Genomic DNA, 15,941 nt, shown 5'->3' with positions numbered 1-15,941 from the left:
GTCACTTGTCGCGGTTTAAACTGTCATTTCAGGCCATAGAAAACATATCCCTTTGACATATCAATCTACCTGATATTTATTTTCGTTTATGGTTACGGTATATAATATATATACTTTCCAGTACCTCTTTATACAATCTCCTCCTAACGATTCTAAATCAGAGTAACGTCTTTTCATTGATATTCACTTACAGATATATTTTTAAATTATACATAATAAAATTATAAATACAGTACCAGGCTAATTTCATTATCTCAATTGATGATGTATTATAGATATATTTATTATATATATATTATACTATTATTAACAATAATAGTAACACAATTAAAGCAAAGCAAACAAGCATTTTGATTGCCAAAAATTCCCTGGTTGTATTTGCCTAAACGTAAACTGGTTTTCTTATTCCTTAATGAGTAAATGAGTAAATTGAATAATTTCGGTTTTGGACTTCAGTGAAGACATCAGTTTCAACTCTTGAAATTGTGCTGGGATTTTCTCCTACTTTCTTACATGTTATCAAAAAATGATTACTTGATTGATTGGAAAAGCAACTGGCAGATTACTCGACAACTAAAGTATTGTTAGCTGCAGCTCAGATGTAATTACACTGCAGCCACAAACACCGCTTTGTGTCCTGCCTTTCAGAAGTCAGGAGGCCCATTCCTGCTAAAGCCAAACAACACAAACCAAAGCATGAGGTCAATTTCATAACCTTCATGTTAATGCAAAAACAACTGGGGCACAATCTCACTTAATTAGCTGTGTTCAAACAGCCTACGTGTCAGGAGGCCCCATCAATTTGTGTTCACACAACTGGGTGGCATGATTTTTTAACACTAACTGATATTTTCACATTTGAATTAGCTCCATACCTCACAAATGAACCGTCATGCCAGTGATACATTTTTGTGTGTTAGAAAGGGGTTAACCTACACCATAAATATTCATCCTGTTGGACACGAGAGATTTACTCCAATAGCCGTCCTGCTCATGTCTTCGTGAGATGACATGTTGGATGTACAGTAGTTGGAGATTTCATAAATTAGTGAGATTGCAAGTCAGCCGATTTAAATGTAGTTACCTGGAACGTCTCTTATTAAATGATCTGATCCCATGCGAGGCTAATAATCCGCGTCATTTGAGGGATGCTGGTTCTCCTCAAAGATGAACACTCCTTTCGTAGCAATATAAGCCCTAACAGCTTAATGACAGAATGGCGATATTAATCAGTCCTTCAAGTTCACTCAACCGTCTCTTCAGTGTAATTTAAAAGCGTCTCAGGATCTCCTTAAGCTGTTATAAATGAGCTGTCTGGAAAAAGCCAATCCAGAGCCAAACAACTGTATTTTACAATTCAAACAAATGTGCATGAATATTTTAAACCGTTTTAAAGAACATCTCAACTGTGACTGCTGCCTTTCCCAGTTCACCTTCTGTTTAACAGACCGGTTACAGACAACAGGTGGAAACACAGGACTGTCTTTGTGTCTGATGTCTTTGTGTCTGATGTCAGTGGGAGAAGTTATCGGGATGAGAGCTGGTACCAAGCCCACCTCCTGTCAGAGAAACAGTGATGACTGTGCCATTCTGCATGCCATTGAGCTACTTGTGTTTTAGCAGCGTTTTCCTTCACCACCTCTCGCCGGCAGATGGCAGCACTGCTCTTTTAGCTCCGAAGTTCCAGAATGCCCCAATGCACAATCGACTTCGACCTTTACCCTTCAATTGATAGTGATGCACTTTGAACAGAGATACTTTAAAAAGGGTGCGCCGCAAAGACAAATCAGGACATTTCATTCCATTAAAAGGCATATTGTTTAGATGAGTACACAGGATCAAACAGTCACGAGGTATTCATAATAACAAAGGAGATTCTTTATTATTGCATAAGTCCCCAAAACTGTGGGTATTTATTACATAATTGCAATTTTTGAAATCACACAAGTCAAATAGACATTTCAGCGTGAATGCCAATGAGAAATTGAAACAATTTCTGTTATATAGTTTTAACATTTGAGATAAATGCACTTTCACATTAGTTAAAAACCTATGTTGCATTTCATAAAAATATGAAACATTAACAGGATAAGTTAATGAACGTCCATAGATTAGATGTAAAAATAATACCCCAAAGGGCACCGTAGGTAGTGATACAACTGCAGGTAACTTTAATTTAGCTCATACACAATTCAACAGACAGTGATATAATTTGCATAAAAACTGTATAAAAAGGGTTCTTGTTTTGAACCTACATCCCATAGCTACTACATATAAATATCATGATTTCCCAGTCTTGGCATATGCTCCCAAATTACAGAATAAAACTAATAATAATCTCAATATACCTTTAATTTTTTTAAATAGTTAATATGCATTTACGATGGTTTATATGTTTTACAGACATACCAATGTACCAATGTAATGCTTTACCTTCTTAAGACCAGTGATTTCGATATAGCGATGAAACAGGAACTGATTATTTATAGCAATTACTGATTATTTATAAAAATCTAAACAGTTTATCTACGTATTTTTGGATAGAATAAAACACAAATCTATCTAAATACCCCTATGGAGATGGTTGTATTTTTACCCTCCTTCAAGAACCGATGGTTTTCCCTGGTCAGCTCAGCGCTGTGTTGGCTACTTGTCCTTCTGCAGAGAGGTGTAGTACTCCACCAAAACCTTCCAGGCCTTGGGGGCCATGAAACCATCTGGAGGGTTTTCTCCACTCCGAGCCATGTTCCTCATCTTGGTTCCAGAGATGAACTCAAACTCAGCATGTCTGAGAGAGTGAGGGAGGAGGGAAGGACAGTGTGGAGAGGGTGGGCAGGACAAGTTATTGGAAATATTATTATAATATTTACAAATCACATGATGAGGTCATTATTACACCTGCTCAGAAAGGTGAATAGAATTTAGTAGGAATTCTAAAAATGTACACTATCACAGTGTCACAGATTTGTTTCCATAAAAATCATGCTCTAGCTTGAAAGGTTGAATCATTTTTATCAGATACCTACAGCAATTTTGATTTATTTTTAGCTCTAGTTTACTGCAGCACTATTACACTTTTACATTACATCAAGTTTTACATTAAAAAACATTTACAAAGAAGGACCCTTTTGCTTCACTCACCGCTCTGCTTCATAAAAGTCCATGGCCTTCTTAACCTTGTTGTAGGCGGCGACCCTGAACGGGATGATCTCCACAGAGGTGAGGCCCGGCGCCATGGTGAGGACCTTGGCCCCGTGGGTGGGCTCATACAGGTCCTGCTTAGTCTCCGGGTGAGGCATTCCTGCGGGGTCCCTGCCAACGATGTAGAAGTTTGCTCCGGCGATCATCCTGGCTCTGCAGTGCCACTGAACCTGGCGAGTCATTGGAAGACACGCCGTATGTTGATACCTGATCACGCGTCCATATCCCAAGGAAATGGATAAACAGTAGGAAGAGTGCTAGAAACCGCTGAATAAGCAATAAGTCCCCACTCACCTCTGTGGGTCCAGCGTACATCATCGGAGAAGGAAAGATGGCAACAATGGTGCTCGCTGGCTCCAGGACGCCCTCTTCCAGGACCGCGGCGTGCTGCTTCATTCGCCAGTCCAGAGGCACGTCGTCGTCTTTGGTCCAGCCGCCCAGTGGGTGCAGCAGGAGGACGGGATTCTTGTAGCCCCGCTCCAGCAGACGGCGCTTGGTGTCCTGCATCAGTAGGGCGTGACCATTGTGGACCGGGTTACGCAGCTGGAATGCAAACACTGCGTCTAAAGGAGACCAGAAAGAGTTTGTATTAACCACAACAGCAGCAGCAACGCAGTGTTACAGCAGCAGAACAACTGGGTGGTGTTGAGCTTCTATTCTGTGGGGTTTGAAAATATGTGAAGAATAGTGTGGATTTCACTAGCCTGTCACCATAAAACATGCTCAAACTACCATTCACATCAGTTTTTGTTTTATATATTTCCATAGAAAAATGTATATAGTTTCTTTTAATTGTTCAATATTTATTTATTGACCAAAAAGCCCACAGTAAATTGAGTTCACTAAGAAGCATTTGAAGTGTTGCATTGCAAAACCTAATACAGGTTATTCAGAAATGAATTCAACACAAATTTTGTTGAGTGCACGTCTCAACTTGCTCGTACCAGCAACAGCGACCAGTGTTGTGACACAATCCTGAACACGGCCTTTACATCACAGTGAGCTGGTGTTAAAAAACGCTGATCACCTTTAATTGTACTTTACTTTTCAGAAAGATACTGCACGTCTTCACTGATCATTGAACACAGAACATCACCGTGCAGCTTTAAAAGTTTACAGTTTTACTTTTTTCCCTTTGTCAAGTTCTTCCGAAAGGTAAATGGTGCATTGCTTTCATGTTTATTCATTTCCCTTCAAAGCTGTAACAGATGTTTTAAGTACGTCATACTATAAAAAATATCACATCATTATCTTAACACATTGTATGCCGTTGCGTGTTCCCTGATTGCTGCGGTAGTTCTGTGATTTGAGTTTTTTAAGTGTTTCTAACCTGCTTCCATGTCTTTGAACTTCTGCTTGAGCTCCTGTGGAGTGAGGCGGTACTGGTCAAGTCCATCGTTCCACTGGATTCTTTCCAGCACCTCTAGGTCACCACCTACCAGCCAATCACCTCCCTCCATGACCATCTGCACCGGGTGATAAACAGATTTTATTTTAGAAAAAAATATTTACCTATAGTATTGATATTCAGGCAAGATAATATTTGATTTTAGGTTTAAAATATTTGATTTTAGGCATGTTTGATGTTGTTTCAGTCAAATATCAAACTTAATATACGGTGAAAGTTAAACAAGTACCAGTCTGTCATAAGGATATTACTGTTTGCGGTGCGATCATGCCACACCCATTGAAATGAAAGCTTTGTGTGTTGAAGACATTCGATGAATGCCTCATCACCTTAATGTAAGGGTGCTGTGGACACGTGGTGCCCCACTGTCGGGCACAGCGCTCCTCCTTGCGATGCTGGTAGAACTCCGGGTTCCTGAGAATGGCCACGCGTGAACCCTGGTACTCCAGAGCTACGGCCGCACAGCCGTCTACCTCCTGCTTGGTCTCGTTGCTGACAGGCAGCACGATCGGGACGGACAGGTTGATGGCCCCGCCTGGAATGGAAGTGAAATTCAGTGATCTCAACCAGTGAACCGGCGAAAACTTTCCAAAAATTATGCTCTACGATAGACACTATGAAGAAAATATAAATCAAAACACATGTGTTACTATTACTACAAACCATAAAACAAAACAAAAAGTTGGGCGAGGCAAATAACTAGTCAGGTTTATGGTACACTTCTCATGCTTGCCTTTTACCGCAATGTGGTGGAGACACAATGTCCCGATGAGACACAATGTCCTGGCACATCATAAAAAATCATTATTTTATGGAACAGTCTCTTACCATCCAGCAGATTGCCAAAGTGTAAGACCTGCAGGAACTCTCTCTCCCTCATGAAGCCCTTTAGGGGACTCGCCCAGCCTTCTGACAAGACCTGCACCCACTGTAGATCCAGCTGTGGACAAGGATCATCATTTGTCATTACAAACAGCGCCAAGGACATTTAGCCCACAGCCTGCATTGATCGGTGCACTGCAAATATTGAGGTAAAATGCTGCGTGATCTTAGAGAGTAATGGCTTAAGAGCAGGCTTCTGACAAATTTTGACCATTCATTCATTTCCTTGAAACAAGATGCTCTGAGATCGAGCAACGGAAGAAAGAGTTGTTATTCTGCTTCCTGTCATTTGAAACATACAAATAAAGGGTGAAATAATCATTGACTCTGTTAATAAAAGATAGGGTGAGAAAGACAGTTCACTTCAATTTACTCGTATGTTGACAAGATGTGCTTCAGTGATTCATTTATCTTAATATCCACACCGCTATGCACCTGGCAGCCATTCTTTTGTCTTTATTAGGAGCTAGGGAAGTTAGAGCAGTCCATTAGTACGAAGGGTCAAAACACTGGAGGATGTTTATGGGCTCATCAGCAGCAGCTCTCCTTGTCCATTTACTTTGGGATAAAAAAGAAGGCTGCCTGCTGGAGCGGCGGTTACCTTGGTGATGCTGATGGTAGGAAGCGTGTTTGCGTCAGCCACAGCAAGGTTCAGCTTGTTCTCCATGACAAAGAGTTCATTCACCTCCTCCATGATCTCGCCTGGTACAATGTTCTATTTACAAGGAGAAATGGGAAATATCTGTGTATCTGAATGTGGTTGGGAATGTCTGCAACCAACAACATTACATGATTGATTTTCCCGTCTTCTCAATAAATCGTTTGGTTTTTTTGTCCGACCAGCAGTTGTAACTGTGTAGTTTACTATCATGAAAAGACAAACAAAGGCAACAAATCATCATGATTGAGTAGCTCGAACCAGAGAACGTTAATGGTGTCAATGGGTGTTTGCTTAAATGATAGTGACGCTTACTTCCTGGTTGATCTACGTTATATGTAATCCCAGGATTATTTATATTCTAGCTGCCTTTCTAAACAAATGTTTGGATAAAGAATGCAAACTAAAATTGTCCATGCGTGCCATGCGGTATCTTCTTTGTGACAAAAGCTGCTTGTTTATTTAGGGCCACCGCACCCGTGTGACAGCCCCGTGAGCCTCATCATTTGTCTTGTACAAAGGGAGAAATTAGTGCATTGTGACAGCAATGTAAAGTGACCGAGACTGTGTATATGCACCATGTCCATTTGTCCTGCTACACCCACCTGTTCCTTGAGCAGCTCCAACACCTGGTGGAGGCACTCGTTTACTGAGAGCTCTCCGGTTTTCAGCACCAGATCCGGGGCCTCGGGACGCTCATAATCCGAGTCGATCCCCGTGAAACCTGGCAACAAATGTGAAACCCCATTAACATTTCTATTCCATTTGTACTTGAACGAGTTCAGAGTGAGCTAATGGCTCGGCTTTACTTGTACCACTAACCGAGTGCATCAAACATTGGCGGGAGGTTTTACCGAGGTGAGCGGTGTCACACAGACCTTTGATTTCTCCGGCGCGAGCCTTCTTGTAAAGTCCTTTCACGTCTCTTTTTTCACACACCGCGAGAGAAGCGTGGATAAACACCTCGAAAAACGGTAGCCCGGCACTTGCATGGATTTTCCTCGCCTCGTCGCGGTCCTGTGGAAAAATATAGTTCAAACGTCTCATTCATGTGTTTTGCAGTGTATTCCAGACTCACATTGAAGCCTCCGTTAGACATTTTCAGCTGTTTTATACTGAGCAGTTTAACATCCGCAGCACATGACTGCTGATGTTTGCTGACCTTGCCGAAAGGTGAGATGAAACTGGTGACGCACACCAGCCCGGCGTCGGCGAACAGCTTGGCCACCTCCGCAATACGGCGGATGTTCTCCTCGCGGTCCACGGCGGAGAAGCCCAGGTTCTTGTTCAGGCCGTGGCGGATGTTGTCTCCGTCCAGCGAGTAGCAGGGAATGGCGTGGGACACGAGAAACTCTTCCAGGGCAAAACTGATGGTCGTCTTTCCGGCACCTGACAGACCTAGACCGAAAAAGTGACAAGACGTATCAGCATGACGGCACTATTTGTGCTCCCGACCAGATGAGTCTCTATCCCCTTCGGTTCTCGTGTGTGGCCGAGGGAATGAGCCACCTCGTGACCTTTAGGTGGAGAGATGGGAGATTGTAAATTTACCGGTCAGCCATATGGTACAGCCCCGGAAGCCTCCCCTGGTCCCGACCACCTGCCCTCTCTTGCTGCGGCTGACATGGTGGGCCTGATACACCACGTTGGTCGACCTGTTGAGATCCTGCAAAAGAAGAATGCATGCTCAGCCAGAAGCAAGATAAAGCGGCCCAGAGGGAGTTACATATGATGGAGACGATAGGCTAACAGTATAAAACCGGTTGCCAAAGGCAACCTCGCCTCACGCCAAGTGAAGCCTGAAATGCCTTGTCACGTCACGTGACCTAGAATGATGTGGCACTTTGCAATCGTGACTTGCGCTTGGTTTAGGCCAGCATGACTGGTTTTACTTTTCCAGTTGAAAGGGACTATGAAGGATGAATGGGGCTGCATTGACTTCTAGAGGGGAGGGCTAGTTGAGGCAGGCCTGGAAGGAAGGGGGAGAGGACTACACGGGACAATGTGTCCAGTGTGCTGCGTGCAGCCCAGCGATGATGTGGCAGTGCTCGTGCCCACACGTTGGCCCTCTGCACGCACTCTCCTCCCATCCCTACATCCATCCCATGGCTTCACTTCTTGCCTGCTCATCCCATCTTCCTCTTCGTCTCTAATGAACAGTTAATCAGGTCACACTGCACCTTCATTTGCACTTTTACCACAATCTCTTTGTCGTATATGCTGTTTAAGTCAAAACCTGAGTCAAATCCCATGTGAACGTATACACTGTCAATAAAGCTGATTCTGACCGACTGACACCTCACACATAAAGGTGTGTTTTAAAGAAGAAAGTGAGGAAGATATAAAGCTGTAGTTCCTTGGGGAGAGGATATATCAATTTGCTGGGTTAATGATAACCATTTTGGGGAATTACTGTTATTACAAAAAAACATCTCAAAATTCTGTATAACTAATTGTACGTTCCTACTTACAGCTAGTAAGAAGTACAAAATGTACTTTACATGCTCTTATTATTAACATGATCTCATAATCCAAGACATGACCAAGCCTACAATGTATTCATGTGTACACCCCAGCCTTGGACCAACAGAAATATACTACCCTTTCTTCAAATCACGTACTCAAGGCGTATTTATTTAACAGAACTTAAGAAGGCCCTGCCCTAGACATGCTTTTTCCACAAACTATCACTGCACGTCATTCATCTCATTTCATTTGAGTTTTTGAGCTCCTCTTGTAAAGCACTTTTACATTACAGGTCATTTAGCAGACGCTTTTATCCAAAGCGACTTACATTACACTTTTAAACCCATGGCTTTTTCACATTTTTGCCCGGGGAGCAATTAGGGGTTAGGTGTCTTGCTCAGGGACACTTCGACGTGGAACATGGGGCAGCCTGGAATCGAACCAACAACCTTGTGCTTCCCAGCACACCTTCTCTAACCCCTGCGCCACGACGACCCCATTTCCCTGTAAAAAAAATGTTCAGTACGTCCCAAAAAAACGTTTTTGGGAATGCATTCCCTTTTTTTTTAACCCTATTCCTGCATTCCCTATTCCAGCATTCCTGTGCTTGTGTCTCACAGTGGGCTCTTTCTCCGCGTCGCTACATCATGAATGGGCCAAAGTGACGTGGAAACGTCACGACAACAACCGGCCATTTATTCACAGTCTGCGACCATCACACCTGGCAGGAGCCGTAGTTATGATAAAGAAACGCACGCATACACAAAAAGGGAGGTCGTTGTAGAACATGAGCTGCAGTTACATTGAAAGGAGAGAGAGAAAAAAGGCCATTAAGTATTAGGATTAACGTTACTTTTCCTTGTTGTTTTAACGAGAACAATGTTTAACAGCCGATAAATGAGACACGCCGCGTTGACAACGCGTTACATACTTAAAGGGGGGGGTTAACTTAACTTAACGTTACATCTCGGAAGACACACACACACACACACACGCGCACGCACACACAACTTTTAACTCAAATTTCACGGTTGAATCTAATGACAGCTTGCATTCCGATTGTTTCCGTCCCACCGTTATCTCCGCATCCACTCACCGTACGAAGCTTCTTCACCCCGGACATTTTTGCGCGACCGTTGAACACCGCCGAGGGACTTTGCTGGACACCGGGGCTCGGACCTCTTCACACACGGGCCTGGAGGAGAAGGGAGAGGGGGGTTGTGGGTCTGCGAGTTGTAAACCTGGAGAAAGTTGGTAATCGAAGAAGATCGAGGGCGGTTTTAAAAGGGACTTCCAAGACACGTAGCATTCCGCTGGCCCGGCCTCCAGCCCTCCTCCTCCTCCTCCGGCACCGATGAATCTGCATATTGTTCCCGTATAGCAGCCAATACTCAAGCAAAACGACACGACGGGGCCGAGCATCCAAAAACCGGCCAGAAGTGGGACAGAGGTTGGATTCTCGTGGGTTCTCCCGAGAATAAAAAAAGAGGTTTGTGGGGTGTTGTCGGCGTTGTTACGGCTCCCGGAGAGTATCGCGCCGTTGACACCGCCGCCCGAGGCTTCGTCGGGTCGTTGAAATCTCGACGGTTGTCGAAGCGGAACCGCGCAGAGAGCGTATAGCCGTTAGCTAGCGTGAGGCTCGCGCCGCTGCCGTTACGAGCTACAACCGGCAGCAGGCGAACACCAACGGTCACCGCACGGAGCACAGTCCCAGTGACGTTGATGTGATACAGTTCTACACTTAATGTGATACTAATTGTAAATAGTTAATGCATTTTAAATACGGGGGACATAGTTATGAGCGTCTTGGTAACGCTAGTTGTTACTTTGCTTGAGTAGTGACGTTACCTTGGTAACGGTGCTCCTTTTGCCAGTGCAGTTGGGAGGCAAATGCACTTTTACTTCGACAGTTTTAAATACGTATTGCTATTTTACAGAGCTATGTTATTAATATAGCACATGAGCAAAACATGGGATGGAATCTTTATTCACTAAAATCCTAATTCTGAAATAATAAGCCATTCTCTACTTTTACTTTTTAACTCAAGAAAAGTTTTGATTGCAGGACTGTTAACATATTCTACTCTGTGACGTTGCTATCTTGTTACCTCAATAAAGAACTGAGTAATATGTTTTCCTTCTCTGGTATTTTCAAAACTTGTAAACGGCCACAACATCACGTCCCTGGAACATGTTTGGTTTTAGACAGGACTATTAACTACTACTAAGTAAATAATGGATCTCGGACGATGTTTAAAACCAAAAGTTGTTCTTTCAATGGCTTCTAACCTGTTAAGAACAAATGAATGTTGACTTTTTTATTTACAAAGCCATTAGTTACAAGTTATAAATATTATCTGATTAAAACCAGGATACGGCAATTAAGGACTATAGTGGTTATAAAGGTCAGTCATTTGCTGCAGACATAACCAGAAGTGAGTGAATAAAATTGAATTAGACCAAAATATAATTCATTTCAGAGTAGCCTGACACCCAAACGGCAGAAACCACCCTGCTAAACATATTTTACGAGAAAGTCCAGACAATTTATGTTATGTGTAATGTACAGTTAACAACACATTTGAATACATACTGACCACAAAAGCTTGTGCTGTTACAAACCAAGAGTAGCTGACCAGAGCAACAAAAAATGTGTACACTGCAAAAATAAACTCTTTAATTTCTGAAAACCTTCCCAAAAAAATAAGCAATATAGTTGTAGTGATACTGCACTCGCACAGGTGAATGTGAAATGAATCCGCTTCGATCCGTTTCAGAGACATCAAATCTGCCTTTTTCTCTGCTGAAAGACCAATAAAAACCCCACAACCCCCACTGCAATGCCTTTTTATCCAGGATCTACCCTATCCGCTCAGAATTAAGCACGACCCCTGAACAGCTGACACTCAGTCTCGAAGTCACAACCTAGAAGCAGTGCCCGGTAGTGATCCTTGACGTCTTCATAGAGCGGCACGGGGGTGCCGGTCAAACCAGGGAAGGTCATAGGCTTCTCGTTGAGCAGCGGTTGCAGTCTCAGTTCGCCTCCCCCGCAGTCGTATAGCACCAGGAGCAAGTTAGCCGCGTAGGGTAACATGTGGCTGGTGCGGAAGGAGCGTTGGGCCTGTGTGGCGTAGTTGGTTGAGGTCAGGGCATCGCTGTCCTTGAAGAAGCCCAGGAGGGTGAGCAGCGGAAGGAGAGTCTCTGCATGACCGACCTGGACCGTCACGGCCTCGGTCACCTGTTTTCCCAACCTGACATGCACACAACATCGGTTTCAGGTCAAATACATAATGAGCTCTGTGAAAAGTGTAAAGGGATGTCAAAGTGTTATGGTGTGATAAGGCTGATGATGTTCCATTCGTCTTATTGTTTTCAACATATCCCATGAAGAAGCATTGTCCATGCAATATACCGTTGAGCTATAATACTACAATGAACTATATAGTTTATGCTGAGTAGTTTTATGTCTCATAAAGTTCAATCTATATGTACCGTTTTTTTAAATTGATGACAGGAAAAAAGAGAGCAACAGCACCCTACATTTTTACAGGTTGAAGGAAGGGGGGTTTGCTCACCTGATCTCGCTGGCTGCATTGTCCAGTCGACTGAACGCGTCGTGGAAGAGAATGCAGCTGGACTTGCTGTTGATATCGTGACCATAAGCTCTCTTCCAGAATTGCTTAAGGTCATTGGCATACTCCAGGACCTGATGAGTCAGATAGTGCGAAGAGGTTTTCCAAAGTGCTGGAGCTCTCAGTGATGTTAGGTAACGTTTTACTCTTCCTGAGTGCTAAGGTCATCTCGTAACATGAGACACGAAGCCCTCTTTGTGGAATTTATTGTGCCACGGCTTCTCCATGAATGAACACCGTGGCAAACCGTCCCCTGCTGCTTTCTTTACAAACTAAAGGCCAGTAAATTAAGATAAGGATAAAGAGTAACTTGAGTTGAAGTACATCAAGTTACTGATGCATGACCTCTCCTCCAACCATCAGGAAGGAATCTCACCTGCAATTAATACATTCCAAACTTTAAATAGGACAGGGCCTTACCTGGGCATCAACTTCGTCAAAAAGCCGACACCAGGGAGAGTTCACAGTCTTGATGGCAAACTCATAAGCACACAAATAAAATGCGGCTTCGGCCATATCTGCAGGAGAAGGGTCGCAGTAATAAAATGTAGATAAGTAGTCATAATCAGACAGGATGCTAAACATATGTGTGTATGGCTCTGAAGCCTGTGGTCCTTCTTCAAAGCTACAAATGGAGTCAATATTGGCTTACAGCTCAGTCTCGCGGAGCTCTGATTCAATCAAATTAGAAAACAGCTCCATCTACTGTACACACACCGTGTGTGAAATACAAATGGCTCACCTCAGATCTGACTACTTTACCGCTTCTATCATACATCAGTTACAGCTAATTGTTGTGTTCAATGGCATTAGATGCATTTAAGAAGGTAATTATGTGAAAATGGAGACCGTCTTCAATTGCAAAACATAGTTTTAGTTATTGCACAGCGGACCAGATGTACGTCAGAAACATAAGAAACAATTTGATGGTAGGATAACTTTCTATTTTTTTCGTCTATGGAAACAAAGTTTTCAATAATAAAATAATAATTAATTTACAGTTACATTGTTTTAAGGAATATATATATATATTAAGGGAAATATTCAGCAATTGTGTATAATCTTGAATATTCGTGATGTTAGTCTATTTTCTCTGTAGAAATTGTTGGAGCTATTTACATATAATTTGTCAGATTAGAATGATACAGGAGTGCAAGACGCAATTTACTGTGAGAAATGGGACAAATACATTCAATAAAATTGTGCCAAGCAGGAGAAGCTCTTTTCTTTTGGTTGTTTGCCAGTAACAGACCTGGGATCCATATCCAGTTATATTTATCCATTCAAGAAACTTTGGACCTTAAAATGAAATCAAGAGTAAATTAATTAGAGTACTACGCACACAGTTCAATTAATAGCAAAGCATTGGAAAAGATTGTCACAAATCTGACTATTCCAGGTGATAGAATAAAACTAGTACATTTCCTTGATTTGATGTACTTGAATAAAGGTTTAATATACACCTAAACTACATTGGCATTTCTATGTTATGCTACTTACCACTTCTAGGCCACCGCTATACATATTTGTCTCTTATAGTCAAGCATTTACAGTAAATTGTAAACATTAAATATTACTCACACATTGCCATGTCCAATAAAATAAATTCTAATGAAATGCCATCATAGCTGGACTACCAGAAAGGCAGCTGCCGGGATTAAGGCCGGACCCGGAGAAGGTGAGAAGAAACGTACGAGGAAGAAACGTGCAGGAAGGACCACGACATGGAGGAACTGGCACGCAGCCGGGCTACGTTTTTGTTTGATTAAGGAATCGTTTTATCCTCCGGAAAGATTTATTTTGAGTGATGGACTTTTTTTGTTTGAAGCGAATTACCTGAGTTGCCCGTGATAAGGGATGGTATGGGACCTTACAATGTACATCTATAGATATATACTTTATATATAATGTTGTAGTTACAAATTGGTTATTATGAAATAAAGGATCTGAATACTTCCTTCACCACTGACCATCTGTGATGTCACTGTAAGGAACCCTGAGCCGGTCTGCGATCTTCTCCGTGACCCTCCTCATCTCAGGACCCTGCTTGAACTTGTCCACCTCTGACAGAGCCGCGGGGTTGTTATCAACTTCGTGCACAAACCTGGTGCACTGGTCAAAAAACCTCATGAGGGCATCGTTCACTGCATGGTCAAACTCCTCGTCTGGGTAGAAAAAAGGCGACCGGTTATATGAAGAATGAACAGCGTTGGGTATCGCCATTCCCAATTAATTCTTAGAGTTAATTTTCCGGTGTTGGGAAAAAGTGTTGAAGTGCAGAGTTGAAATCACACTGCAACTCTTACAGAGTCAATTGTACCAGCGTGTGTTATCCAGTGTCCAGATCAGATCCATTTGCGACACTTAGTAGAGTTAAATGAACTCTTTGATAGGTTTGAAATGTAACTGTACAGTGTCAGACTTCTTGGTGTCGGGTTTAACTCTACGTACTGTGGCGCATGGATTGGAGAGGGTGAGCCAGGAACCACAAGGTTGGCGCATCACACCCCGGTTGCTACATGTCCCATGTCAAAGTGTCCCTGAGCAAGACACCTAACCCAGACTAAAATGTAACAACCATGGGTTAAAAATGCAATGAAAGTCGCTTTGGATAAACGTGTCAGCCATATGACATGATGTATTTTAACACTGGGCAGATTTATTTTTGACACTTATTGAGTGTTGATTTAACACTGCCAAGATAGGGACAATATAAACACCAGCTTAAGAGTTCAAATTGAATCTCACAGAGTCAATATAACTCTCTGAAATGTGCTGTGTACGTTCTAGCGGATGGTGGCTGTACCTGTAATGGCCCACAGCTCCGTCAGTCCGGCCTTGAAGGACAGCGTGCTGTTGACGCACCTGTGCTTCGAGCTGGTTATGAATTTGACGAATCCGCCTCTGAGCTTCTCCTCTGAAATCAGCGAGGGGAACAGCTTGGACAGCCTGACGGCCAGATGCTTGTGGTCGTCCACACCTTTCTGGACCAGTCGGCCGTCCATGTCCTCCTTGTACCACATGGTCCACTGGGTCTGGATCTCACGCAGCCAGCTCTCCTCGCCGGACGCTTTGCGTCGAACCACCTCGTAGAGCGTCTGCATCTTCTTGATGTTTTTGCTCGTCGGGTACCTCGTCCCGTGTCTTATGATGGCGGTCAGGTGGACGCGGCGACATTGTTCGGACGGAGGCTGCAGGATGGAGGCGTTCACGGCGAGAATGTCCTCTATGAGATGCGGGTTCACTTCCTCGTACCTCCCTTTGGTGCTGAAGTATTTGGCGATGGCTGGTATGTTTGGATTGTCCCCGGGGTTTGCGTCGTTTCGGAAGCCGCCGCAAAAGCACGTTGTGACGGCCAAATGAAGGAAAGTGATTTTCCCGAAAGCGATCGGCATGGTGCGGACAGGTAGCTCGTTCGTGTGGCCGGGTGCACTCCCGGACACCAACCCAACCCGGGTGACGTGGTGCGTGCGGGACTGTCCAGCCAATCCGTTACGCACGGCCCGTCTGACTGCAGCCTGTCTCATCGCGGACATTGCTCGCTTGTAGTCACGTGGCAGCGTGCACTTTACTCCCTTGGTGAAAACAGTAACGACACAGTGCAGACATACACGGTTTAGTAGTCTAACTAAAGCATTCAAGTAGTCAAGCCGACATTAATTTCAAACTGAAAGAACTTGGGATTGATATGTGA

General features: G+C 43.4%; 2 protein-coding genes across 2 annotated transcripts; both read right to left on the bottom strand.

Annotated features, from left to right (window-relative positions):
• Positions 1-1,856: 1,856 nt before the first annotated feature.
• Positions 1,857-10,466, bottom strand: LOC120820468 (bifunctional 3'-phosphoadenosine 5'-phosphosulfate synthase 2). Its single transcript, XM_040178227.2, has 12 exons — positions 9,712-10,466; positions 7,701-7,815; positions 7,312-7,547; positions 7,028-7,166; positions 6,755-6,873; positions 6,093-6,206; positions 5,438-5,549; positions 4,939-5,144; positions 4,532-4,667; positions 3,496-3,764; positions 3,142-3,371; positions 1,857-2,788 (listed from the first exon to the last, which is right to left on the bottom strand). Exons 1-12 carry the CDS (start codon positions 9,736-9,738, stop codon positions 2,647-2,649), a joined length of 1,845 nt encoding a protein of 614 aa, XP_040034161.1. The 5' UTR covers positions 9,739-10,466; the 3' UTR covers positions 1,857-2,646.
• A 673-nt stretch (positions 10,467-11,139) lies between these two features.
• Positions 11,140-15,786, bottom strand: minpp1a (multiple inositol-polyphosphate phosphatase 1a). Its single transcript, XM_040178228.2, has 5 exons — positions 15,054-15,786; positions 14,218-14,412; positions 12,668-12,765; positions 12,191-12,321; positions 11,140-11,866 (listed from the first exon to the last, which is right to left on the bottom strand). Exons 1-5 carry the CDS (start codon positions 15,781-15,783, stop codon positions 11,494-11,496), a joined length of 1,527 nt encoding a protein of 508 aa, XP_040034162.2. The 5' UTR covers positions 15,784-15,786; the 3' UTR covers positions 11,140-11,493.
• Between the last annotated feature and the right edge of the window lie 155 nt (positions 15,787-15,941).

This window comes from Gasterosteus aculeatus, chromosome 6 (assembly GCF_964276395.1).
Source record: "Gasterosteus aculeatus chromosome 6, fGasAcu3.hap1.1, whole genome shotgun sequence".
Lineage (NCBI taxonomy): Eukaryota > Metazoa > Chordata > Actinopteri > Perciformes > Gasterosteidae > Gasterosteus > Gasterosteus aculeatus.
This window is presented reverse-complemented; position numbering and strand designations above follow the sequence as displayed.